This window comes from Desmodus rotundus, chromosome 5 (genome assembly GCF_022682495.2).
Source record: "Desmodus rotundus isolate HL8 chromosome 5, HLdesRot8A.1, whole genome shotgun sequence".
In the NCBI taxonomy this organism is placed as follows: Eukaryota; Metazoa; Chordata; class Mammalia; order Chiroptera; family Phyllostomidae; genus Desmodus; species Desmodus rotundus.
This window is the reverse complement of record NC_071391.1, coordinates 91,377,618-91,405,365: the sequence shown is the minus strand read 5'-3', so window position 1 is coordinate 91,405,365 and position 27,748 is coordinate 91,377,618. Positions and strand designations below refer to the sequence as shown.

At 42.4% G+C, this 27,748-nt stretch overlaps 1 protein-coding gene across 4 annotated transcripts in view; it reads left to right on the top strand.

Moving 5' to 3' along the window:
- POU2F3 (POU class 2 homeobox 3) overlaps positions 1–27,748 on the top strand; it is a 103,725-nt gene that overhangs the window by 66,808 nt on the left and 9,169 nt on the right. For 3 of the 4 annotated variants that reach the window (XM_045202997.2, XM_045202996.2, XM_045202998.2), the window contains 7 exons: positions 15,360–15,464; positions 16,919–17,021; positions 19,191–19,273; positions 21,533–21,715; positions 22,112–22,253; positions 23,771–23,907; positions 25,402–25,563. In XM_045202997.2, coding sequence (XP_045058932.1) covers positions 15,360–15,464; positions 16,919–17,021; positions 19,191–19,273; positions 21,533–21,715; positions 22,112–22,253; positions 23,771–23,907; positions 25,402–25,563 — 915 coding nt within the window. The remainder of the gene's footprint in view (positions 1–15,359; positions 15,465–16,918; positions 17,022–19,190; positions 19,274–21,532; positions 21,716–22,111; positions 22,254–23,770; positions 23,908–25,401; positions 25,564–27,748) is intronic. The other variant, XM_045203000.2, reaches the window with a different exon arrangement.

Below are 27,748 nucleotides of genomic sequence, written 5' to 3'. Positions count from 1 at the left end.
TGCATGTACACACACAAAGGGGTCTCCCTTTGTATGTGCACATGCATATGTGTACATACATGCATACACATGCACATGTATGTATACATGCATACATGGATAAATAAATAAATAAATTTTGGGGGGAGACCCCCCAAACCCCCCAGAATTTATCTATAAAAAATTGTGTATTTATTCTTACATGTTTGAACTTCAGTCACTTTCAAAGTACTCTCCATTTGATGCAATACACCTATCGAGATGTTTTTTCCACTGCTCAAAACAGTTTTTGAACTCATCGATTTTAATGCCTTTTAGTTCTGCTGTTTTTTTGTTTCACCTCTTCCACATTAGCAAAATGTTTCCCTTTAAGGACTTTTTTCATCTGGGGAAACAAACAAACAAAAATGTCACTCAGGGCAAGATTGGGTGAATAGGGAGGATGAAGTATGGGGGTCATGCCATTTTTGGTCAAAAACTTCGGAACATTCAGTGTGGTGTGGGCAGGTGAGCTCGTAAATCACCCATCATGAAATGGGCAAATGCACTGAGTCTTCAAAAAAATTCACTGAAGCTAAACGCAGCCTCTCACAACAACACCAGCAAGTACACTGATACAGATGGGCTCCTAAAACAGCTACCTAGCTGGGGAAACCTATACTACAAGGGGCCTGCCCACCAGAAGATAATTCCAGTTTTGTGAGGGTTCCTTCACATTGTGATGTGTGCAACTTCCTTTTTATTTTTTAAAAAGATTTTTTTTATTTATTTTTAGAGAAGTGGAAGGGAGGGAGAAAGAGAGGGAGAGACATATCAGTGTGTGGTTGCCTCTCACATGGCCCCCACTGGGGCCCTGGCCCACAACCCAGGCATGTGCCCTGACTGGGAATTGAACCAATGACCCTTTGGTTCGCAGCCCGCTCTCAATCCACTGAACTACACCAGCCAGGGTGCAACTTTCTTTTTAAATTTACAAATAAAATTTATAGATCGTTTCATGGCAGTATATATAGAGTTCTATTATTTTTGTTAATGACCACATAATCTACTATTTTAATATAATTTTACTTTTCCATTGTCCTATCAATGGATATTAGATTGCCTCAAATATGTTTTACCAATACTGTGATAAACTCTTTGAAATTGTATATGCCATAATGTCTTCTTATATGCATATCTTTCAGTAAGCCAGTCACCATCTTCAGAATCCACAAGTATACAACATTCAATGCTCAGATGACATCAAGCTAGGCCAGAACAAAGTGGAACCGTTTGTTCATTCATTTATGTACACACTCAGTAAATTTTTATTGAGCAAGCACTGTACCTTTTTGTGTCCTGATTCCAGTCATGCCAGGAACAGATAAGATAGTAGTAATCCTGTCCTCATGTAACTTACATGGTAAAGTAGGGGAATCTCTCTTATTATTCTACTTTCGTTAGTCTATCCTACAGATATTTTTTTTAGTGATAATTATATCACACCGTCACCTTACATCTCTTAGAGTCAGTTAACACCTCTCAAGTGTTTTAAATATAAACTGTTGCCTTCACTTACACAATTAATTTTCATATTCTAAGGAGTTTTACATTTGCTCTTGTGTTCTATCTTATTACTTTCTTCCCTTCCTTTTATATTTTTAAGCTTTAAAAAACATCTTGATATCTTTGTACAAGGTACTAGCTATCTCTGCTCCTCATACAGAGATTTTATAACTAAGCCTGCTACATACATCTTCACCTAACCATTGGAAATGCCCTCCTAGATGACAGTGATCCATTGTTAATGAAACCTATCTCAGCCCGTATGACCCCATCTTGACCTCTGGGGACCATACATATATACATTATACAATAATTAGAGCATTCACTTGATCTCCATTTGTAGGAACCCTATATGAAAGGAAATGAGTCCAGTTGGTCATGACGTTTTAAGTCAGTGTGATTTGATGATAAGAGAGTTGATTCTGAATCCAGTCAGACCCAAGTTCAAATTCAAGCTCTGCAACTTCTTAGGTATATGGCCTTGGGAAAAACACTTGTCTTCTCTGAAACCCAGTTACCTATATTTTAGGATCGTTAAAAGTATTTATGCATATTCTCCATACACTTAATAAGCACTTTCTAAACGACAGGCATTATGCTCTGTGCCGAGCAGGCATAGTAAGCAACATAGGTCTTCTAGATAATAAATGTGCAGAATAATTATCTTCATATATGAGACCTGGACAAGAATCAGAATTTATAAGTAAGAAAACATATGCGGGCCTGTCCAGAAAGAATCTAGCCATTCACTAGGCAAAATAGGGACATTTACTGAAGAAGATACAAGAAACATTGTACATAGCACAATGATGCCTCAGTCCCCTTCCAAGTAGGCATGTTGGGATCTCATGCAGCTCTCCCAATCACCATCAGCTGTCCCTCTGTATTTTCCCGAATCTCATCTACAGTCTGAAATCTCTTCCCTCTCAGAGGTGATTGTAGTTTTGGGAAAAGCCAGAAGTCACAGTGCACCAAAAGAGGGCCTGAGTCACCTGGTGACTTGATGTTTCACCAAAAAACTCTGCACAAGAAGTGACACATGAGTGGGTGAGTTGTTGTAATGAAGTTGCCAGTCACCAGTTGCCCGTAGCTGTGCACTTCTGAATCATCTAAATAGTTTCTGCAGAGGAATGTTCAAGCTTAACACAAAATTTGATGCAGATTTGTTACTCTATGCACTCAGTCATTTTAAATGGGACGGCTACACAGTAAACATGCTCACTCAGTGGCATGTGTACTGACTAGTACAGTGAAGTCCTCATTGTTCAGACATGTGCATTCCAGTCCACTCTCCTTGGCTGCCAGGTTACATCAATGTTGTGCAAACCATTCTCATTATATTAATAATGGCTGGACTTTTTCTGGACAGATGTCATATATTTTTAGAGAATCCCTTGGCTCAAGTTTACTGGGACTTTTAGTAACAAATTTGCTACACTGCTCCCCAGCCATAGAAAACTTAGCTTACACTGTCAATTGTGTGGGTTTAACTAACTATTATGCTTGGAGCCCTGTCCCAGGCTAATAAGGGTAACAAGATAGATATGTACTCAATAGAAATTAAACCAGAGGGCAAGCCCATTCTTACAAAAAGATAATAGAGCTTCTTCAGTGCCTCACTTATCCTGAGAGCCAGTAGCCTTGCCTGTTTAGAACCCAGCTGAGAATTAAAAGGAAGCAAAATGAGACCTCAAGCCAAGCCCTTTCACGGAACCTTAAATTTTTATTTTAGAAACAGTTGTAACAAGTTTACTTATTTGTGTTATCCAGCCCTTGGCAAATAAAAGCTGCAAATTTGAGGTGGAGTAGGGGGCTGCTAGAAGCAAGATTAAAAAGTAAAAACATAAAAAAAACCTGGTTGTGAGAAAGAAGTAAAAAACCTTGTAAAAACAAAGCTGGAAATTAAAAAAATAAAAAGCAATTTAGGGCCACAGCCAGCTAAGGCCAAACACTTCAGTATCTCCAAAGGGCACGATTGCTTTTAAAAGGAGTTCATAGTTACCGCTTGAGTCATTGACTTAATTATCTTTCAGGTACTCTTTAAGAGAAAATAGTTCTGTATGTAATAGCTTTTAGCAAGATCTCTACTCAAAAATGAAACCAATAAATATATATCTAAAACTAAAATAAAGGCTTTGGAGCTATACGGAGAGATTTTAATGACTTTGAAAATCCACTTATTTGGAAAGGCTTACTCAGAAAATCCTAGGAATTTGAAAGACGTGTTGAATTTGAAATGACTTGGGTTCAAATCATAGCTATTCCAGTAGCTAGACACATACCTTGGATAAATTTGCTACATTTTGTGAACCTTGCCTTCCTCCACTGTAAAATAGTTATAACATTACCTGGTTTCTCAATATCAGGGGAATATTCTGAAAATGAACCAAAATGATGTGTTTGAAAATGCTTTGTAAACTGTAGAACATCATGAAAATATATGTGAGGTCTGCAGGCCAGAACCCAAGTGTTGCCTGCTGAAAGCAACACCTTAGGATGCAGTGAGAGAATGAGTTAGATTTCCAGTTATTACTTTAAAAAAAATATGGACTTCCAGCCAAGATGGAGGCATAGGTAGATACAGTGTGCCTCCTTGCCCAGGCAAAAGAAGAAGAACAACAAATTTATAAACAAAAAACAACCAGAACTGACAGAAGATCAAATGGTATGGAAGTCTGACAACCAAGGAGTTAAAGAAGAAACAGTCATCCAGACTGGTAGGAGGGGCAGAGACTGGCAGCTGGGGTGGAGAGGACTCACAGCAAGGTGGTGGCTGGAGGACCAGGGGGGGGCAAGGCAGCAGCTGACAGAGTGGGCGGTCCCACATTTGCATGTGGATAAACTGGGAGGAACAACTGGGGAGTGAGACAGACCACACAATCCAGGATTCCAGCGTGGGGAAATAAAGCCTCAAAACCTCTGATTAAAAAAACCTGTGGGGATTGAGGTGGCATGAGAAACTCCAAGCCTCACAGGAGAGTTCATTGGAGAGACCCACAGAATCCTAGAATGTACACAAACCCACCCACCTGGGAATCAGCACCAGAAGGGCCCAATTTGCTTGTGGGTAGCGGCAGAAGTGACTGAAAGCTGTCAGAGAGCGGAACAAGTGGCACTGTTCCATCTCAGACTCCTACCCCACATACAGCACCACAAGACAGGGACTGGGTTGCCCCACCCTGGCCAATACCTAAGACTCCGCCCCTTACAACATAATTGGCACATGGAGACAAAAAAAAAAAAAAAAGGTCCAAATGAAAGAACAGGTCAAAACTCCAGAAAAAATACAACTAAGTGACGAAGAGACAGCCAACCTACCAGAGGCACAGTTCAAAACACTGGTAATTAAGATGCTCACAGAATTGGTTGAGTATGGTCACAAAATAGAGGAACAAGTGAAGGCTATGCCAAGTGAAATAAAGGAAAATGTACAGGGAACCAACAGTGAAGGGAAGGAAACCAGAACTCAAATCACCGGTTTGGAGCACAAAGAAGATATAAACATTCAACCAGAACAGAATGAAGAAACAAGAATTCAAAAAAATGAGAAGAGGCTCAGGAACCTCTGGGATAACTTTAGACACCCCAACATCTGAATCATAGGGGTGCCAGAAGGAGAAGAGGAAGAGCAAGAAATTGAAAACTTATTTGAAAATATAATGAAGGAGAACTTCCCTAATCTGGCAAAGGAAATAGACTCCAGGAAGTCCAGGAAGCTCAGAGAGTCCCAAAGTGGTTGGACCCAAGGAGGAACACACCAAGGCACATCATAATTACATTAGCCAAGATGAAACAGAAGGAGAGAATCTTAGAAGCAGCAAGAGAAAAGGAGATAGTTACCTACCAAGGAGTTCCCATAATAAGACTATCATCTGATTTCTCCAAAGAAACTTTACAGGCCAGACAGGGCTGGAAAGAAGTATTCTAAGTCATGAAAGGCAAGGACCTACATCCAAGGTGACTCTATCTAGCAAAACTATCATTTAGAAGGAAAGGGCGGATCAAGTGCTTCCCAGATAAGGTCAAGTTAAAGGAGTTCATCATCACCAAGCCCTTATTATATGAAATGTTAAAGGGACTTATCTAAAAAAAAGAAGATCAAAAGTACAAACAGTAAGATGACAACAAACTCATAACTATCAACAACCGAACCTAAAAAAAAAAAAATGAACTAAGCAAACAATTTGAACAGGAACAGCATTACAGAAATGGAGATCACATGGAGGGTTATCAGCGGGGAAGGGGAGGAGAGAATGGGGGAAAATGTACAGGGAATAAGTAGCATAAATGGTAGGTGGAAAATAGACAGGGAGATTAAGAATAGTATAGGAAATGTAGAAGCCAAAGAATTTATATGTACGACCCATGGACATGAACTAAGGTGGGGGGGAACGTGGGTGGGAGGGTGTGTACAGGACCGAGGGAAATAAAGGGAGGGGGAATGGGACAACTGTCATAGCATAATCAATAAAATATATTAAAAAATAAAAAGTATGCATGCATATATGCACAAACTATACATATCTGCATATCTGCATAAATGTGTTGGTTTACTTAGATAATGCCCCCGCTAAACTTCTCAAGGCATCCCTTTACCAGGGCAAAAGAAAAACACCACTAGGGCATAGAAAAGAAAAACTTGTATACACATACATAAAACTTTCAGTGCTTACTATTTTTTAATCTTAAATTTTCTAATTTAAAATGAATAAATAGCTTTTAAAAACTGAACATTGCAGAAAAATGTGATTTAGAAAGTAAATACCTTCTTAACTTCAATGTCTCTGGTTATATTTTGTTTGCTTTTTTCTTCTATTGATTATGTTCCAGTTAAAGGTGAGATCTAATGATAGCCGGGGGGGTGGGGGGGACAGTGGGAAGAGGGGATTACAGGAACTACTATAAAGGACACATGGACAAAATCAAGGGGGAGGGTGGAGGTGGGGGAGGGAGGTGGGTTCAGCTGGGGTGGGGTGGAGGGATGGAGAGAAAAGGCATACAACTGTAATTGAATAACAATAAAAATTTTAAAAAGAAAAGAAAGAAAAGAAAAGAAAGTAAATACCTTCTAGGTAGGCCCTGAATGCCATCCACTCCATCTGTCATTAACAGTCTGGTTGGCTGTGGCCTTTCAGATTCTTTTCTGTATCCTTTCAGTTGTGCAGGCATTTCCACAGATAATTCCTGAAATAAAGAATCCTTTGTTATAAAGGATAAACCGTTAGGGGTGGAAACACATTTTCTATCCAAAAAAATCTTCATCTGTCTCCCCAGCTCCATTCTTGTTCTTTTGGCCTCAAGTATGTGCTTACCAGTTCTTACCTAGACTATTGCAATAAACAGCTGTTTCATTATTTTCCCTGTTTACAATTGCACTCTCTTCAAACCCATATTTCACACAGCTGTTAGCATAGTTGAACTAAACAAACAAAAAAAATCACTGTTATTCCACTTTACTCTAGTTACATTTGGCTCCCAGAGTCTAGTCTAAAGTCCTTTCCATGACACACAAGGCTCTGTTGTCAAACCCTGGTTACAGGCCCAGGCCTTTCCCACCATAGGCTGTCGCACTGCTGAGCTGACTGATCCTCTTAAACATGAAGTGCTGTTGTACCTTCTGTGACTTTGAACATGCTGCTCCTACTTCCTGGCATGCCCTTTTTTACCTTCTTCTGGGCTGCTCAGTTCTTTTCTTTTATGGTGCTTTCCATATTTTAGACATCCTTTCTCTAGACATCCTCTGACAAAGCAAATTACAACCTTTTCCTGCTACAACTGTACATACTTCTTATTGCTTTTTTACTTGCCATCTTCTTATTAATCTGTGTGGTTCCTATTTTGTGTCCCTAGTTTCTTTTGGTATACAACAGGCACATGCTAAATGTTGAACTAAACTGAACTGGGAAGGAGACCTTTATGAAGGAGGAAACCTGTGTTTAAAGTATGTCATATGGAAGGTAATCTACCCTACTGCTGTCAAAGCTGACCTAATATCAAAGGGCCATAAGAGGTGCCTTACTTTGGGATGTCACAGGAATACAAGAGACAAGGACCTCAATCCTACTATATGACTATTCTTAAAGATGAAAATTCCCAGAAAAAATGTTTTACTTGTATTTATAGCCGATGCTTAAACTTTCAGGCTTCCAGATCACAAACAGGCACCCAGGAAATGCCAAAGAGAATCCCAGTCAGACTTCTTGCAAACTTGACTTTCAGTAAATGGAGGTCCTACATACGTGTGGAAGTCCCGGGCTGCACTGGTTACCATGTGTGCACTAACATGAAAACATGGGGCAGAGAGGAGAAATGTGTTTGTCTTAATAAGCACATTTCTGCGTGAGAAGTTCTGGAGGAGGGGAGCTCAGTGTGACTGCCTCACAGAGTGGTATAGGCAAAAGAGGGGAAGGTCTAGAGGCCAAAGACCTGAGTAGAAAGTCAGGATCTGTTCCCCTGGCTGTCTGACAGTGAGCATATTAGTTAAATTCTCCTTGTCTTAGTTCCTACATCTGTAAAAAACAGTTTGATAAGATTATTACCCTCACTGAATTATCATGAAAAATACATGAAAATACATTTGAAAGTGCTTTTTAATCTCTAAAGTACCAAAATATATTACTTTCTCCCTTGAACTGATACTCATGGAACTAATCTGTGTAGTGCTTCATGACCACATGTTGGTGGTGTGTGTGTGTATGTGTGTGTGTGTATGTGTGAAAGATGAGTAGTGTATCTGCCCTTTCATTAGTTTCCTCTGAAATTTTTCATTAATAAAATATACACTGAGATAGGAGTTTTATGGTATGACTGAGCCTTTTTCGCCCTCCCTACCTGTCTTCCTCATGATGAGGGAGGAAAAGAGCAAATATCAAAGCCCTAGAGTTAATGAATACATGTGAGAATCGAGGAAATACACAATGCTGTTTCCTAGACTAAGTACATTATGTTATCATAACTAGATGTATGTCTTGTTTATATCTAAACCTTGCCCTGTATAGTAATTGAAAACTCTGCATGGAAACTTTTCTTTTGACTGAGATTAAATCTCATTAGAGCAATGGGATTAGGATTACTACTGAATTATTACAGGAGCCCGAGTGGACAACAGTATCAGAGTGATAGAAATAGAACTGTAAAGCCAGACCACAAGGTGCAATGGAATGCACGGTACATGGCTGCATTCTGGGTGGGGACTTAGGAGATCTGTCCTAACTGGCCCTGACTTGATCTCCAGGTTTGGCTTGGCTGCAATTCCTGCTGTGTTGTCTTGAGCACATTGTTTCCCCTCTCTGGTCTTCAGGAGTCATAACTGTGAAACTAACCTTTTTGACCAGGTGATATCTACATTTCCTTCCAGTTCTAATGTGGAAGGAGGAGAATCAACACTTGTTGAATATCTGCCATGCACCTGGCACTATCTACTCTAAGCTATCTTAAGAGTCTATGATTCTATGGTTCTATCACACGCAGTGAGTGAGAGTTAGGTTTATGTAGAAAAACTATGTACAGATAGACTTGGATTGAAATTTCAGTTCTACTATTTATCAGTAGTGTGACTTTAAGCAAGTTTCCTAACATTTCCAAACCTCAGTCTTTTTATCTGTAAAACGGGTTGAGCAATACAACAAACGTATTATATCCTGACAAGTCTGCTCCCATTCTCTTTAATATATTATAAATTTCTCAAGTAGTTTCCGTCTAGTCTATTTTCCTCCTAATGTGGAGGAATAACCAAGGCCTACATAAATGAGTAAAATAATTTAAAATTAGACCATGCAACTAGTTAGAAGTAGGAATGGAATCTGAAGTCAGGCCTCCTAGTTGATTTTTGAGCTTTGTGCTTGTCTCCTGGGTGTCTTTTTTTTTTTTTTTAATTATCCCCTCCTCTGAAAAGGACATCAAAGTCCTTCAATGATAGGCAGCCCAGGTGTATGAAGAAGAACCCAGTGATATGATAAATTGCACTTACACATCAGACCCTTCCCCAAAACAACCACTGGACTTGGAAACAGTTTTCAGAATTTGATTCAAAGACCATGCTCAACATTCCTTTTCCCCACTGTACCTTCTACTTCCTGCCATTTTACTTATTTGGGGGCAGAAGAGCCCTCTGTGTGGGCGAATGAGCAGTTCCGTGTGGGAGCAGTTCCTCCCTAGAGAATAGGAGCTCCAGGGAGACTACCAGGAGAATCAGAAAACTGATTTGAAGGGTATCAGGACCAAACAAGAGAACTCTCATCACTCCAGCTCCCAACTGCAGGGGGACACTACTGGCATCTCAGGAGGGCTGTGAGGCAATGCAATGGTTAAAGTTGTTTAAGTCCTGGGCACCATGACATTTGTGAGGTTGCATTCTCAATAAGGTCACAATCCCTTTCCCAGAGTTTTTAAACTTGGATTCATGGACTTATATGCCAAAGAGAGAAGCAAACTTTTATGTGCTTAAAATGATGGGGTATTTTTTTCACACATGTGTTAGCACTAGCAATTCTATGTCCTAAGTACTGAAGCCAAAGCATTAAATAACATGACTAATGAGCTTGTTATATTTCCAGAATAGGTGCAAGCAGGAAAAACAAGGATGCCATTTTTGGAAAGTTTCTTTTCAGCAGACAGCAACTTCAAGTGGCCCCAGCCCCTGAAGGAGCCCTTAGTTTATTAAAGGGCCCGATGTTTCCTCTCTTGCATCACTCCTTTGTCTAGAAGTTTGATGCTGTCAGGGAGAAGATCCCAGTGTGCATGGGTAAAGGTGTATGTAGGCTTGTCTGTCATAGGTCTGAATAGAGATCAGGGACTGGATGAGGCCATCTCCCCGGGCACTTTCAGAGGCATCTAAAGAGGCAGAAACCTTGATCACGGGAAATAGGTAAGAGTCTCACAGAGAGAGGAGTGTCCCCCAAATGAAAATACAATCAACATATCTTGGGAGACTTCCAGCCTTATTCACTGAGATGAGATACCTGCCTCCCCACGCTACCACTTGGAATATATTTTTAGGATATTTTCATGTCAACATGTTTGCCAACCCTTTATAAATCAGTTACAAAACAGAAACTGTTCCTCACTGCTAGGCAGAAATGTAGAAGGGGGGAGAAAGAAAAAAAAAATCTTGCCTGTAATTGAAGGCAGGTTGAGAGATGTTCATGCTTTGAAATTCTCCTTCTTGTGAAATGTTTATGAAACATTTTCCACAAATGAGTTATGCAACTGGGACAACAGCTTTGATCATTTTCATCACCAGTGATATATTCATTACTGTTGGTCTGTTTTTCCCTTAGAGGGCCATGTGAAAATGTCATGGGGAGGAGGTTATGGATGAGCACCCCAGACTCCCCATGCCCCATTGCATGATCCCAAAACAGATGGTTAATAAGGAGGTCCGAGTGTATGTCTGGGCCAGAACACCCTCTTTTCTGTCACCTGTGGTCTATTCTCTTTTTCATCCCTGGCAGAAAGAGAACCAGGAGAGGGTCAGAGGACCATTCCCTTGTCAGACTTTTGCCAGCATTTTGTTATGTAACTTTAGACCCATCTGTAGAGCTCTTTGGGCCCTCCTGAGCTGGGAATGTAAACAGTTGTCTCTCACACCTCCTGGCTGGGAGATGAAGCCAAGTAAGGAAAGTGTGAAAGGCTTCCAGCTCCTGAAAGGGGCTCTCTCTCCTTCCAGAATGAGGCTACTGCTTTCTAAAGCAGGTGATGTCAAGGAGTTCACTTGGATTAGAAAAGACAATCACCCATGATACCTTTTTACCTTCCTGGTCACTGCCCAAACTCAGAATAATACCTTTTGCCCAGTACAGTGGGTGGAGAAGATTCTAAGCTAACAGACCTTGTCTAATATATGAACAGGATGATCAATGGCTCTGACAAGAGAGCTCTCTGTGTTGGCCCATCTCTCCAGGGATTAGTTTGTGCTAAGCAGAGTCTGGAGAAATATTCCATTTGTGTGAGAAGACCCACTAAAGGGACTCTGGAGATGATCTTTACAATTCTACGCAGGCTGTGGGTTTAATTGGGTTTTCACAAGTATGGGGGGAATTACTGGTTTTCATCCAGTTTGCCTCTGGTTTCCACATTAGAAGTCAATGGGATGCAACAGAAGTCTCTCCATCTCATCTTCCAGATCCACAGCCAATACCTAGTTGCCTTGAAAGGCTCCAGTGTTTTCCATTCAACAGCTGTGGAAGGAATTTTTTGATGAGGGGATCTTTATTTCTGAGTTTCTTAGTTTCTGAGTCCCTGAAATCTCAGAGAATTGTCAGAGAAGTGTGCTAGAGTCAGTAAGAGTTGTTGATGTATCTTCTTCCCTTTAATTCCAGCTCTGTTCTTTCTGAGACCCACCAACCAAAGGGGAGATTTTAGAACTTGTCATAGAAAAGGAAGTACCCTTTATTGTCTTTCACTGGTTTGTTTAGGATTGTCTTTTTGGGAGTTACTGTCAGCAGCTCACACCCAATAGGGTAATGAATTATGAAAAATGAAAGAGTAAAACGTTGGCAGAGAAAAAACTCAGAATAATAACACATAGGGTTGTCAGAACACACAGACTAACACCCAGAGAAATTTTTGCAATCAGGCACTTTATTTTCAGAATTGGGAGGTGGGCAGTGCCCCTGAAAGAGTTTGAAGGATAGTTGATCCAGGAAGCAGATGAAAGGCTGACTTTTCTTTTATGATGGCTCTGGTTTCTGAAATTAAGTGTTGTAGGAAAACCTGGCACTGATTCTAACAGATAGCACTCAGGTTGGAGGCAAAGCACATGTTTTCAAGCTCTGTCATAGCTGCACCTCCTTATCTCTCCACTGAGCATAATGAGTCTGTAAAGGAATCCTGCCACTTGCCTTCTAGCTGGAATGTGGCCAAACTGCCTGAGGTGGTTCCACTAGCCTGATTTCAGCTCCAGTGTTCCATGTCCTCTCCCTGTTCCCTTCCTCCATCTTGCCTCACATGTGCCCCCTCTGGAATTACAGATAGAGAAGGGGGATGTGGGGAGGGGAGGCTGGCCAAAAAGGCTTTGCATAACTAAAACCTCCTCTCAGAGCAAATCTTAAAGTTGTTGTGGGTGGTGGTTTTAAATAAGTAGTTTATCATTTATTTCTAGCTTTTCAAAATGTTTCCCTGTAATTTATTTATTGATTTTTTTAAGATTTTATTTCTTTATTTTCAGAGAGAGGGGGAGGGAGGGAGAAAAAGGGAGAGAAACATCAATATGTGGTTGCCTCTCACACACCCCCAACTGGGGACCCGGGCCACAATCCAGGCATGTGCCCTGACTGGGAACCGAACCAGCAACCCCCTGGTTCACAGGCTGGCACTCAATTCACCGAGCCACACCAGCCAGGGCATGTTTCCCTGTAATTTAGACAGTGTGAACTCCAATTTGTGGGGGGAGAATTAGAATACCAAGGTTTCTTAGACTGTGATGCTAAGTGTGGGTGGAAAGAGCTGAGGGGAGCTGGGGGCAGGAGTTGGGGCTGTGCTGGAGATCGTTCCTGGGTGGCCAGGCTGTTTGAGTTTTCAGAAAGCCTCACCCTCTGATCCCACTGTGCTACTTCCTCTCTCTCTATCTTCCTCCTCTGTGTTTTCAAAGGCTCCAGAACAGTCTCCTTAGGTGAGAACAAAAAATAGGAATGATTTGTAAAAGCTGTCCCTGCAAGAAGCATCCTCTTACCAATTTCTGCACAACCAGAGTTTCTTGTTGCTGTTTAGATCTACTTTGTCTAAGAATGCTGCAGCAACCTGGACCAGCCCAGTATGCCAAATGCACTGTGGAACTGGAATTTATAATTCTATTTTAGAACTGAAATTTTTTTTTATTTTTATTGTTATTCAATTACAGTTGTATGCCTTTTCTCCCCTTCCCTCCCCCCCCACCCCAGCTGAACCCACCTCCCTCCCCCACCCCACCATCCCCCCCGATTTTGTCCATGTGTCCTTTATAAATAGTTCCTGCAATCCCCTCTTCCCACTGTCCCCACCCCACTCCCCCCTGGCCACTGCTAGACTGTTCCCAACCTCAATGTCTCTGGTTGTATTTTGTTTGCTTTTTTATTCTATTGATTATGTTCCAGTTAAGGGTGAGATCATATGGTATTTGTCCCTCACCACCTGGCTTATTTCACTTAGCATAATGCTCTCCAGTTTCATCCATGCTGTTGCAAAGGGTATAAGCTCCTTCTTTCTCTCTGCTGCGTAGAATTCCATTGTGTAAATATACCATAGTTTTTGGATCCACTCGTTTGCTGATGGGCACTTAGGTTGCTTCCAGTACTTGGCTATTGTAAATTGTGCTGCTATGAACATTGGGGTGCACAGGTTCTTTTGGATTGGTGTTTCAGTGTTCTTAGGGTATAATCCCAGCAGCGGAATTGCTGGGTCAAAGGGCAGTAGAACTGAAATTTTTTAAAAATCCATGCAGCATTATATAACAGATGGGGAAATTGAATTCCATAGAGGCTGAGTGAGTGTTCCAGGTTACATAGTAAGTTAGAGTCAGAGATAGGACTAGAAGAAATGTATAGCTCCATCCTGACTGTTTCCCTCTGGAGACTACAGAGAGATGGGTTCTGTTTATGTCTTTTATTTAATTAACATGCATTAGGTTCCCATTATCATCAAGGCACCATATTCCCTCTCAGTCTCTAATAGTCACTCCATAGGATCTTCCTGACTCTCCAACCAAAGGAAATCGTTCCCCTAATGATCCAAAGCACCATTTTAAAAGCACAAGTGTAGCTGTTAGTCTGAACCTTTAACTTAGGTTAAACTAATGAAGACAGGAGAGCTTCTAGGATGTCAGTGAGATTCGCAGTGTAGAACAAGAAAATAGTTTAAGCCAGGATCTCTAATGTCTTTTGTAAGGTGTGACCCAGATCCTGTTCTCCTTGCCATATTATATGAACTCAAAATCACTTAGCTGCCCTACCTCCATGGACTTTCTGAAAGCAGCTAGTGGGTAGTTGTTCTCAGGGTGGGAGGAGAAGTGGCCACATGTAGTGCTTCCTGACCTGCTCTTGGACACCTGGAAACCCATGAGTAGGTGGTTGGTGTTAGCACTGAAGAGAGGTAGAGGCTGTTAGAAAGTTTGGAAACCACCACAGGCCCCTCAGGCTGAAACTGCTGCAGTGACTCTGAAAAAGACATGTCCCCGCCTGTAGGGAGACAGGCAAGTACTGTCACCAAAGGTGTCCAGCTACAGAGGCAGCCTTGCATTCAGAAGACAAGGAGGTGTGAAAAACAAAGGGGGATGGAGGGGAAGTTGGTCTTTCATATCAGTGTTTCCCAGACTTGGGACTTTGTGGACCAAGAATATAAAAACCAGAACATGGGGGAGATTGATAAAGGGTTGCCAATTTTATACTTTGTGAGGTGGAGAGTTTTAAAAACGTCATTTCAGATCGCCATCACTTCATAAAAGGCATTCTAATATATCCCTACCCTCCCCAAAAAGAATATCATCCCAGGTTCAAAATAAAAATTTTAAGTCACTACAATTATTTTTTTCTCATTTCAATGAAGAAGAAGAAGAGAATGTACTATGTATCAGCATAGCTGCCAGAATAGCATTTGGGAATGATGGATCTAATTGGGGTCCCCATCTTGCAAATTGGTGCTCCAGAGGGCCACTTACCTCTGTTTCCTACCAGCTTCCTTGTTCTGAAGAGCACACACAGGCAGGAAGATCAATCTATAGCCCAGTAGGCTCTGAGCTAGCTCTTTGCTCTTTGGGCTTATGACTTATCCCAAATCATAAGCCCTTGATCTTCTCTGAGTTTCCACTTCCATTGGCCTGGGGAGGCCCAGAACTGATATTCTCCTCCTGCCTTCACTTACAGATTAAAACAGAGGACCTCAATGACTCCCTGCAGCAGACTCTCTCACATAGGCCATGCCACCTGAGTCAAGGACCTACCATGATGTCCGGAAACCAGATGTCTGGGGTAAATGCCAGCCCATGTAAGGGAGCCCTGACATTCTCAGTGGGCTAGTGATCTTAATTCAAGCCTTTTACAAAATGCTTGACCTCTAGATTTGGCACTCAGGGAGTCTATATTGTTCTGAAGAACCCCCCTGCAGGGAATGTGAGAGAGATTGGAGGCCTGGAATCTGGGTGGGGGGTGGGTTTATAAAACAGTCCCAGTCGGGTAAAGCTTTGTCCCAATACACCAAGTTTGAGGATTTGATCCCCATTTAGGACACATACAAGAATCAACCAAAGAGTGTATAAATAAGGAAAACAATAAATCGATGTTTCTCTCTCTCTCTTTCCTTATCTCTATTTAAAAATAAATTTTAAAAAAATTTTTTAAAGTCCTCTTTAAGGTAAAGCCTAGCTGGTTTTGTGAAAAGTGAGGTCTCTACCTCTCTACCTCCCTGGGAGAAAAAAGAGGCAATCTTTCACACACACACACACACACACACACACACACACACACACAACCACCAAAGAACAGACCTAGCAGCTGTGGGGCTGGTATCTGCCAGCCACATTCAGGGGAGACCTACAAAGTGTTTCTGTCCCCAGTGGGCCCTTCCCCGCAAACAAGTTTTTACATCAAAGCCAAACTAGAACAGAGTACTGGTACAGGGAAGAAAGAGGCATCCTAAAACAGTACCCACAAATGTCTGAGAAGGCATTCATGTGGTGAACTCCTTTCTTGGTCTGGATCAGCGAGGGAAGAAAGGGACACCCCTTCTCTGGTCATATGTAAGAGTAGAATATGTACCCATTTCTTCATTTCTTTATTCAGTAAGAGTTTAACAAGTTTTTTATTTGGGTACAGAGCTAATATCAGCACAGTGAGGGCACAGAGCCCTGGAGGTCTTAAGCACCAAAGGACTCCCAGATTCCCCAAGCATTGGGATTGGTATTTCCATTTCCTGGGCTGGTGGGAGAACTCCAGGGAAAATGGACTTTCTATTTAATCAAATTGGTTTTATTAAAAACTAATAACTTTCTTCCTTCCTCCAGGGAAGTTTCAAGAAAATGGCCAAGACGTGGCTTTTATCATGATAAAATGCCATGAGTTTTTTTTAAATTGGACAATTGGGATTGCATGTTATTTTTAGGGTAAACAACTGAGAGAAGGGTAATAGTTTGTATCCTCAAGGGCTTTTACAGTCAAGCTGGGAGACAGGACTGACACACAAAAGTTAAATAGCAAGGCAAGATTTAAGTGACAAATGGTTCCAAGGCACTTCTTGGTTGAGCTGTAATTAACACTAGCATTAATGGAGTAGCTACTATGTAGCAGACACTGGTGATACACAGAGGCATAAGGCAAGGTCACTGCCCACCAACTCTCAGAGGCTCATGGGACAGATGAGTAGAAGTCAGCTAGTGCTGTCACCCCAGCTTATAAATTCTGTAATGTATGTGTCTCCTCATATGCAGGATGTGACTCCCCTCCATCCCTTCCAGCAGCTCGTGCTGGTTCCTGGCCACCTACAATCTGTATCCCAGTTTCTGCTATCTCAGACCCAGCCTGGGCAGCAAGGTAAGAATCCTGGGGTTTTCCACATAGTCCAAGTGCTGCTGCTGCTTACTGTGTGAGAAAGCCCAAATTTGGGACATGAATGAGTGACTTAGCCCTCTGATATTAAAACCAGCTTTTCCACATCAAGGCCTGAGGAAGGGACCCTGTCATTGCACCTCTAGACTGAGTCTCCTTCTCTGTTTCACTTTCCCATCTTCTCCATTTCATGGCCAGTTGAGACTGGTGGTGTGAGGGTGGCACAGAACTGGGGAAGTACAAGGAAAGAGTAGCCACTTGGGAAATGCAGTACATACAAGTCTCAATTCCTTGGAGGTCACTAGGGAAACGACTGTGATTCTATTTGGGTAGAGCAACAGTGCCACCCACAGGTTGTCAGGTTTTCTTTGGCTGGGAAGTTAACTTCCAGATAACTTGTTCAAGAACAAAGGGATTAGAATATTTATAACAATAGCTAACATTCCTTGAGCATGATGTGCCACAAGCTCTGCTGAATAATTTTCCTGATTTAATTTTCAAATAGCCTTATATTATGCCTTTGATGACCTACTAGAAAGTTCCACAACAGTCTGTCTGAAACCCATGCTCTTGGCCATCCACTGTACTACCTCTCCCTCTCCTATGTCCACCAATGAGGTCCAAAAGTGATGCAGAAGTATAAGCACCAGAATCCAAACAAAATGGAACTGTTCCTTCTGTCTTTAGGACCTGGCTAAATTTCAATCCCTATCCTTAGTGTCTAAGGCATCTTAGAATGTTACTGTAATGAAGAATGAGAACATATTTGAACCTTTAAGCATTTGTTTTGGCTAAATGTATGTCATACTCCTAGAGTAGAAAAGAGAAGATAACATTTGACTCAGTTACTTTTTGGAAGGTAGTGATATGAAATTGGCCCATGCATATAACCAATAAGGCCAACATATAATACAGAGGAGAAAAAAAACCCCAAACAAACAAAAGCCCAGTTCAAAATTTGGAGTCAGAGAGAGCCATTGGTAAAAATTGCTAGCTGTGTATCCTTAGGAAACTTACCTTAACTTCTTTGAGGTTTTATTTCCCCCTCCATAAAAATGGAAAAGTAGTAAAACTCTACTTCACAAGGTTATTGAGGGTTATTTGAAATGATGCATGTGAAAAGGCTTTGTAACCTTTAAAACGCAACATACGGTAAACGTTAGATTACAATTAATACTCAGGCCTCTGGACTCCCAGTCCAGGGTTTTTGCCTATTTATTTTAATAAGAAAAAATTAAGTCTGACTTTTTTTAGCCTGAGGAGCATAAAGGTCATCATTAGTCGATGCCGTACCTTAGTGATGTAAAACAACTTAGGGACAGCAGAAACCCCAAGGTTCTGCTCTGTGCTGAGTGATTGGGGTGACCCACCACATCGTCTGCTTTGGTAGTTTGATGGCCCCTCCCTGAAGTGAGAATGAGAGGTCCTGGCTGTGACCTTTCATAGAGGAAGGCCACTGTCACAACCACTAACCAGACAGATATCTTCATGGACAGTTTCCAGGAGAGGGAAGGAGAAAGCAATCCTCAGGCAGTGGACTGAGCAGGTAGAATCCATACCACCAGATAGAGTTTCCAGAGGCTCAGTTTCTGGTCTCCCCTTCTCTCTGAGTCCTTCCTCCTAAGTGTAAAATGTCCTGCCAAGAGCCTCTGGTCAATTGTTCACTGCTCTTTGGAGCTGTATAGCCCCATCCACTTGTTCTGATACACTTGCAGATTTGGCTGAGCATACGTAGCTGTCCAGCTACTTCTGCAGGCAAAACAGAAATTCTCAGCTTCAGCTCAAAATCTTAGTATTCACCATGCATCTTCTTGCCTCTTGGATTTCTCCAGCCCTGGTTATCAGATTCCAGATCAGATTGTTTTTGACCCTCCTCAGCCTTTGCACCACCCCAGGTAGGGGAGCAAGCAGAAAGACTGGTTTCGAAACTGCTGTTTACATCTGTTTATCCCTATGTCTGATTTGCCTCTGCCTGTGTGTGGCAATGCCTGGCAGTACCTGTGGGGGCCTCTCCACAGGGCTTAAGGTGGGTGAGGGACTTGATTATTTAGTAAGGGGTGATGAGAGTTATCATGGTTCCAAAGTTGCAGAGCATGTCTTCCAGATGGCCTGGATTTTATTCATTTGTTCCTTTGTCCCTCCCCTCTTACCCAGGTCTACAGCCAAATCTTCTCCCCTTTCCACAGCAACAAAGCTCTCTTCTCCTCCCACAGGCTGGACCTGGCCTGGCATCCCAGGTAAACAACATTTTTCCTATTTCCTCTAGGAATTTCTCAGCTCTTGATGGAGTTAAACTCATTGGTTTCCCCTCAACTCCTTAAAGGTGCTCTTACCTCTCTGGGAAGAGGGAATAGCCGGGGATTAGCTCTGTTGGCTCATGGGAAAATTAAAGCCACAGCCAGAGAAAATTACTGACCCTTTATCACTGGTGAAGTCAGACTGAGAACCAGGGATCTTAGCTCCTGGGCTATCCTGCTCCATTATCCAGGCACTCCACTCAATCTCCAGTCAGAACCTAGCATCACTTATCTCAAAACCAGAGGCCAGCTAACTTCCCAGGGACGCCAAGGTAATGGCCAGCCCAACCTGGGTGCTCACAAGCCCCACGGAAAGCCCAGAATCCCATAGGCCTGATGTCTCAAGACCACAAAGCCAGTGGCTCTTACCTCTGAGTCTCACATAAGACCTATTCTAGACCACCTACTGCACTGGGCATATGTTCATGGGTCAGAAGGACTAAGGTCTGCAACAGGGGCCGTTTGGAGAGCTGCCATGGTTCTACACAGAACTTGTTTTCCAATTAGAATAAAAGGCACCTCTCATGCTGGCTAGATGTGGCCTCGTGTTAGGGTGTGTGGCTTGGCAGGAGTAGTGGGAGCTGTACTGTAGCAGCAACTCCTCCCCTAGCTCCACAGTAAACCTACACAGCTGCATGAGATGGCTGTGCAGAAGTGGATGCACAGAAGACTGCAGAGATTCTAACGTCCCTTCTCTATGCTAAGATTCTCCACGGACCACTAAGGGCCCTGGCCATAGAAGGCTAGAGTCCACTAAAGACACCTGGAAGGAGAGCGCCATCTAGTGGCTAATACAAATGGGGACATGAGTCTTAAGCTCTTCCACTTCCTCCTGACGGCTTTCCTCAAGATCAACTCACATCTTATAAATGTGAGAGCCAGGAGAGAAAGTTATTAAGATCATCTTGGACAGTGGTAATAAGGGACTGGCTTAGGGTTATAACAACAAGAATAAAGGGAAGGGGATCAATGAGGAAATGTTTGGGGAAGTTGAGTCAGTGCAATTTGGTTTATCTAATTGGATGTGAAGGGTGGAGAGTGAAAGTCTAGCAAAGAACTTAATAAGTGTTTGTCAAATGAAAGGACAAGTAATTTAATGAAAAGAAAGCCTCAAAGAAGACTGAAACTTTGTCTTGAAGGTCTGGTCTATGCCACTCCCTCCCTGCAAAACAGGATCTTTCCATAATGGTTTTAAATCATTCTGTTCTAAAAGACATTGGGGAAAAGAGTCCTTAACTTCTTTCAGGTCCTTTCACCTTCCTCATCATAAGGACGCCTATCTTAATGGTAAACTGAATATCTTTGATGAGAAAACAAATAAAGTTAACCCCAATCTAGGAAAAGAGTGAGCTGGGAAGGAGGGAGAAGAAAGTGGACTTAGGGCCACATTGTCCACATGGGCAGTGGCCCCTACACTGGAACAATGCCTGGGCCTCTAGGCTTGGGCTTCATTCCTTATTGTGAAATGATAAATGTCTTCGTGTGCTCAATTCACTCCTGACCTCAAATGGGTACAACAAGGATTCTAGGTCTAAAAGTCTATTTTCCTATGAAAATAAACTAAAGAAACCATTTCTCCTGACAATAACAAACGAGATCAAGGTTCATTTAGATAGCACTAGAATGCCTTTGATTTAAAAAAAAAAAAAAGGCAAAACCCAAAACATTCTCTTGAAAGAAAATGATGGTTTGGAAAGTAAAATGGCAATCACAAGAGTTTGAGATTTTATGGAAATTCTATTCATGTAATGAGTCTCAGATGTCCTCTGTTATCTTTGTTTAATGCCTGTTGATCACCTCAGTAACCTTGCTTTGTGGGAAAAGAATGGACAAAGCAAAAATCCTTTTCCTTGTCTTGAGACTTCTTTTTGAAATCTTTGTAAACAACTCTGTTAGCTCCTTTTATGGTAGAAAACTGAACGGAGGAAGATAAATGTTCAGAGTCAGTGAGTCATAGAATAAAACTCAGAAGGCTACCTCCCTGTCCCACACTCCTACTGTTTCTACCCATTATTCTAGGTATTTGCTATCCATTCATAGAAACTCCAGTTTCCACTTCCATGCTATTGCAAACAGTAGGAGTCCAATGTAGCCAGGGATCTGTCATCCTCTGAACAAGCCTATTAGTACAAAATATCAGAAAATGCCATTTGATATGTTGACTGTTTGTGGATCTGCTTGGCTTGTGTCCCCTTTTAGGCAGCTGGACGCCCTGGGCTGCCAGGATCCTCTTTAGAACCCCACCTGGAAGTATCCCAGCATCTCCCATTGCCTAAGCATCTGCCCAACACTGGAGGGGCTGATGAACCCAGTGACCTGGAGGAGCTGGAGAAGTTTGCCAAGACCTTCAAGCAGAGGCGCATTAAGCTGGGCTTCACACAGGTTTGGTTTTGTGGGAGAAGATGGAAGAAATTGGGTTGAGTGAGTGGAAACTAGGCTTCCCGAGTGCAGGTTTCAAGGAGGCTTGATGTGTTTAGGGCAATCCCATTGTGTTCCTGTGTTTCCTAAAAATAAGGCACAGTTGCTGTTGGTAGAGAAAATGAGGGTATTGCCAGTAGAGGCGAGAGAAGTAAATGAGAGCCAGACAAGGGTCAGGCACATGGGCATGGCCCACTCGGTGTCTTCATCTTAGAAAAAAAACCTAGAAAGGAGCCAAGGTGATAGGTGGGTGCTTGCAATTTCATTGGGTGTGTGATTGCTGCCAGGGTGGTGGGGAATGTGGACCAAGAAGAGAAGCATTTTGTTTCTCAAGTTACTTCCTTTCAATCCCACTCACAGGGAGACGTGGGGCTGGCAATGGGAAAGCTGTATGGCAATGACTTCAGCCAGACCACAATCTCGCGATTTGAGGCCCTCAATCTGAGCTTCAAGAACATGTGCAAACTCAAGCCACTGCTGGAGAAGTGGCTGAGTGATGCAGGTAGGCCTCAGGGACATAAGGGTGGATTGTGCCCTAGAAAATTCTGCAGGGAAGGGGCTAGTGACTTCTCTGTGTTGGGGCTTTAGGCAGTCCATACATTATACCTCTTTCTCCTCCTCCCTAGTCTGGAACCAATTGAGAAATAAGACACAGGCAAGTGGAGAGAAAATGTCAGCTTTATTACTCAGAAAGCCCTTTGGAGGACATGGCTTTAGATCCGTGACCATGAAGACTTGCACCCTTTCCCTTCTGTAACCCAGACCCACCCAGCATAGATCTCAGGACAGCTGGCTAGAGACAAGGGTTGCTACACACTTACACAGATTGCTGTCTGGACTAGGTCTAGGTCAGGGGGATAGGGAAGTGGATTTCCTAAAGTCTCACTTGTAGGAGGAGGCAGTAGACACAACAGAAGGTCTTTATCTGGCTAATTCTTGACTGGGTTTTCAGAGGACATGGAGTTACTGTGAGCTAGACTGGTCAGAAAAGTCTTACAGCAGGAGGGGAGTTTGCAGGAGAATTCAGTCAGGTGTGGTGGCCAGGGAGGCATTCCAGCAGGTCAGGAAAGTAAGCTAAGGGACAAGTGTTTGGAATACTGAATGGAAGAATTTGTTGTCACGGTCAGAGTTTCTCAGCTACTTCTTCACTATCAGTATCTTGGGTCTCTCTCTCTCTCTCTCTCATCAATGAACATATCCTCAGGTGAGGATTTAAAAAAAGAAGTATTAAAGTGAGAGATGAGATCAAAGGGTCTTAGGATCTTTGGGAAAGGACCTTACAGATCATTTCTAGTGTGGTCCCCCACCTGACACCTAAATCCTTCCTAAGGGATATTCCTGCCTATCAATTAAACAGCCTTAGCTCCAACATTTATACTGGGGAATAAAAGTAGCTTCAATACCAACATTCTACCACCAAGTGCCATTGCTTTTAGCTCAAAGTGCCAGTTTACATTGTATTTGGTGCTCAGGCATACTTATAAGGCAGCAGTCTCCAACCTTTTTGGCACCAGGGACCAGTTTCATAGAAGACAATTTTTCCATGGATGGTGGGCAAGGGCCAGGGAAGGGTATGGTTTTGGGATGATTCAAGCTCACTACCTTCAAGTTCACCTCCTGCTGTGCACCTGGTTCCTAACAGGCCCGGACCAGTACCAGTACGTAGCCCAGAGGTTGGGGACCCCTGTTATAAAAGACAGACTCAGGAGTATTAACTTGCAGAGGCTCTGCTTATACCCACTCACACCCACACACACTGATGATATCTGGGTGTCCCTAAACCATGGCTGCAAACACTGGAGGCATTGCTGTGGGAGTCATGAAGGATCTTTTCCTGGAGCAATGAGAATAAGCAGTATTTTTGGTCTGTCTTGTTCCCCAGGTTGGGAAGAGGGGCCTAGTCCTGATAATATACTGTAGAACCCACCCAGAAGAGTTGTTGGATCTCAGGTCCATGAAGATGGGATTGACTGTCCATTCCCTTCATTGAGCTTCCTTTGCTCTTTCACCTTCCAACAGAATCCTCTCCATCAGACCCCTCAGTGAACACCCCAAGCTCCTACCCCACCCTCAATGAAGTGTTTGGTAGGAAGAGGAAGAAACGCACCAGTATTGAGACCAACATTCGCCTGACTCTGGAGAAGAGATTTCAAGATGTGAGTGGCTCCTCTGGGTGGGAGCAGTGGGCCAACTTCCACAGGTGGTTGAGCAGACACATACAAGGCCCTTCGAGCAAACCCCTCAGCACCATACACCTGCCCTGGGAAGGGGTCAGAAAGCAATGACACACTTGCTCTATAGTCATCCAGGTGTTTGAGTGAAAGTCTGCCCTTTATCTCTAATTCCAGGAACTTCTTCCCCCATTGACCCTTTTTGCCCTGACATCTATTTGGGGTGACAATGTCCCTCTCACTGGAAGATTTAAAGAATGGGATATAGCATCCCAGAAGAGGGTGTAGTTCTATACCCAGTTAAAGAAAAGGGAGCACAGCCAGGGTATTGTATGTAAATTCTTTATTTTCTAGGCATTGTTTTGTATTTTTCAAATTATATATGTAATAAATGTTTATTGTAAACAATTAGGAAAATACAGGTTGTAGAAAGAAAACAGTCATCATTAAATGCCATCTAAATGTATTTCCTTCTATTTCATTTTCCACGTACATATAAATACTTGTAATCATATTATAAATACATTTTTTAACTTGTAGCAAAAGTATATTCTTGAGCCTGTTATGTGAAGCTAATAGTATCAACTATGTGCCCCCATGGAAGCTGGGGGAGAGAAGAGGGAAAAACAGGTATGATCTAAACAGTTTCTAATCAGGTTCCCTTAGGTACCAACCTCCAGAGCCTGTATCTCTACCACACAGGTCCCTAAAGAAGGTACATATGGCCTACTTCCACCTTGTTGGTCCCAGGCCTCCAGGACTGCTGCCCCTCCGGTAGACTGCAGTGCATCTGGCTCAAGGATTTGATGGCTGCATCCTGCTGGCAGCATGACAAGAGCTGGCCTTTCCTTCTGATTAGGATTCTCAGAGCAACAAGAGTGAGGGAAGGTGTAGGGAAAGAGGGCTAAGATCAAAGTTTGGGTAGGTGTGGGAGGGGTCAGAACAAGAGAGTGATATATATTTCCACACTCTTGATGGATTCACATATTTCAGCTTTATCATTTCCTATTTTGAGGTAGGACAGGAAGCAATGCCTCAAGAGAAATATACTAGATTATGGGGAAAGAACACAGAAGAGAGCATGGGTTCTGGAGATTCTTCTTGGCCCCACATAACTCACCAATGGACCCTTCTTTTCAGAACTTCTCTTGAAGAAAGGAGTAAGAAGGGAACCTGTGTCAAGCCCTGGGTTTGGCAGTTTACACACATTTTCTCATTTAATCTTCACAATAATCTTTCATAGTAGGCATTATTATGATTCTCATCTCTTAATGATAAGACTGAGGCTCAGAGAGGTTAAGAAAATTTCTTAAGGACGCACAGTAAATTATAAGCTAGTATTCCATCCTAGGTCTGATTCTAAAGCTTTTGATCCATCTATTTTCTCTATCCTGCTTCCTTGGAACATCTGTCCCCCACTGCCTGTTCTTGACCCTATTCCTTTCTTCTGACCACCCTCTCTCACTTCTGTCTGTGTAGAACCCCAAACCTAGCTCAGAGGAGATATCCATGATTGCAGAGCAGTTGTCCATGGAGAAGGAGGTGGTAAGGGTCTGGTTCTGCAACCGACGCCAAAAGGAGAAGCGAATCAACTGTCCTGTCACTGCACCCATTAAATCACCCATCTATACTTCCCGTCTGGTGAGTGGCCAGGAAATAAGCTGCCTGCCAAGCACAGGGGGAGGTGATGCCTAGAGTGCAAAAGGTCTTCTCTATCCTGGGGAAGGTGGGGGTTTGGGGTTGATGGGTGCATGAAGTAAATAAATCAGCAAATAGATGCTTTATACTAAATATGTAATATAAAGAATAAAGAAAGGTAAGGAGATAGAAAGTTATAGTGAGGAGGTTTTTTTTAATAGGTCAAAGGAATTCTCTGATAAGGTGACATTTGATCAGAGATCTAAGTGTTGAAAGAGAAATACCTCAAGGAAAGGGTGTTCTAGGAAGGGGACCAGTAAATGAGACTACCTGGCATATTAAAGGAACGGCAAGAATGCCAGTGTAGCTGGAGTACAGTAAGGAGGAAGGTGAGAAGTAGGAGATGAAGTAAGAGAAATAACAGGAAGCAGACTATCTAAGGTCTCAATTGGAGGCCATTGAAAGGAACCTGGCTTTTAGTCTGTGTGAAATAAGTCACTGGCGGGCTCTGAGCAGAGAAGCCTGAGCTGGCTGACATGAGGTGCTGTGCAGTAAATAATCTGCGTGGAAACAGGAGACTGGCTAGCAGAATTACAGTAATCAGGCTGAGTGGTGGAGGCTTGGGCTAGGGTGGTGAGAAGTGGTTGGATTCTGAATATACTTCAACTGTGGAGCCAACAAGATGTGCTTACAGCTCAGATGTAGAGTATGAGAAATAAGGTAAAGATGACATCAAGGGTTTTGGCCTTAGCAATTGGTTGGAAGATTCTGCTTTTTTTTTTTTTTTTTTTTTTTTTTTTTGAGATTATTAAGACTCAAGAGGAATAGTTTTGAAAGGAAAAACTAAGAATTTAGAGTTGTCATATTAAGTTGGACATGACTCCTAGATATCCAAAAGGAAGTGTTAAGCAGACAGTTATATCTATAATTATGGTGGTCAGGGAAGAAGTCAGGGCTGGGAATAACTTGGACTGGCAGACCTCGAGAGTAGAAAATATCTTCTCTGTCCTGGAGAGAGATGATGCCTAGAGGGTGGGTGTGGGAATGTTCTTCTCCACCCTTGGGGATGGTGATGGTTTAAGGTTAAAGGAACTGAGGTTAATGGTGATGTCCTTAAGTCTTTTAGCACTAAGGATAAACAAAATTCATCCTTGTCCAGGGAGGGACATAGCTGTTTCATAAAACTACACCATTGTTCATTCTTTCACCAAGCATTTATTGACTATGTACTACGTATCATTTTTTGTGCAGAGTCCTGGGATACACAAATAAGTATTGTTTGTCCCCTCTCCCAGGGGACCTCATTGTCTAGCAAGGGAGATAGACAAATAAACAAATGATAAACAACATAACTTCTTTAGGAGAACTTAAGAGTCACAGCTAACAAAGCCTTGGGAAGTAATGGTTAGAAAGGCTTCCCCAAGGACATAAATAATACCTAGTCTAAGTGTAAAAGGCAAAAATAGTGAAGAGGCAGATAAGTGGTGAGGTGGAATTTTCACAGGGGGAAAGTATGAGAATAATGATACAGATCAGGGAGTATTCACAGAACCACCAGTGGTTCCATGTGGAGGAATGTTGAAAGATGAGGATGTATAGATCAGCAAAGGCCAGACTGAAGGGACTGTTTGCAATGCTAAAAAATGTCAAGGCTTGGAGAAGTCATTGAAAAATTTTTAAATAGGGCACTGGCATGATCATATTTGCTTTTTAGAATGATCATAACTGCCTGCAGTATAAATAAGGTAGTTTGACAGCGTGGGAGAATAGTAAGGACTTGATTGCAATTATCCAGTAGAGAAATGAAGGCTGAAGCAAACCCAGGTGGTAAGAATGAGGGGGATGGGAAAGATTCAGGACATAATTAGAAGGTAGAATTATTAGATGTTGGCTGATAAACTGAAAATTGGGTGGTGACATGGAGAGTGATGAAGGAAAGCAAACACTCGGAGATGTTTCTCAGAATTCAGGGTGGGCTGATTGGGTAGATGATGATGACGCTATGGATGGAACAAGAAAACACAGGGGAGGAGCTAGTTTGGGAACTGGAAAAAGTGATAATTTTAGTTCTTTCCATTATTATGATGTTCAGTGAGGCCTGTGGGACATCCAAGTGGCAACGTCCATGGTCACTTAGGATTATAGGTCTGGAGGGTAGGAGAGAAGGCTGGGATAGAGACATGGATCA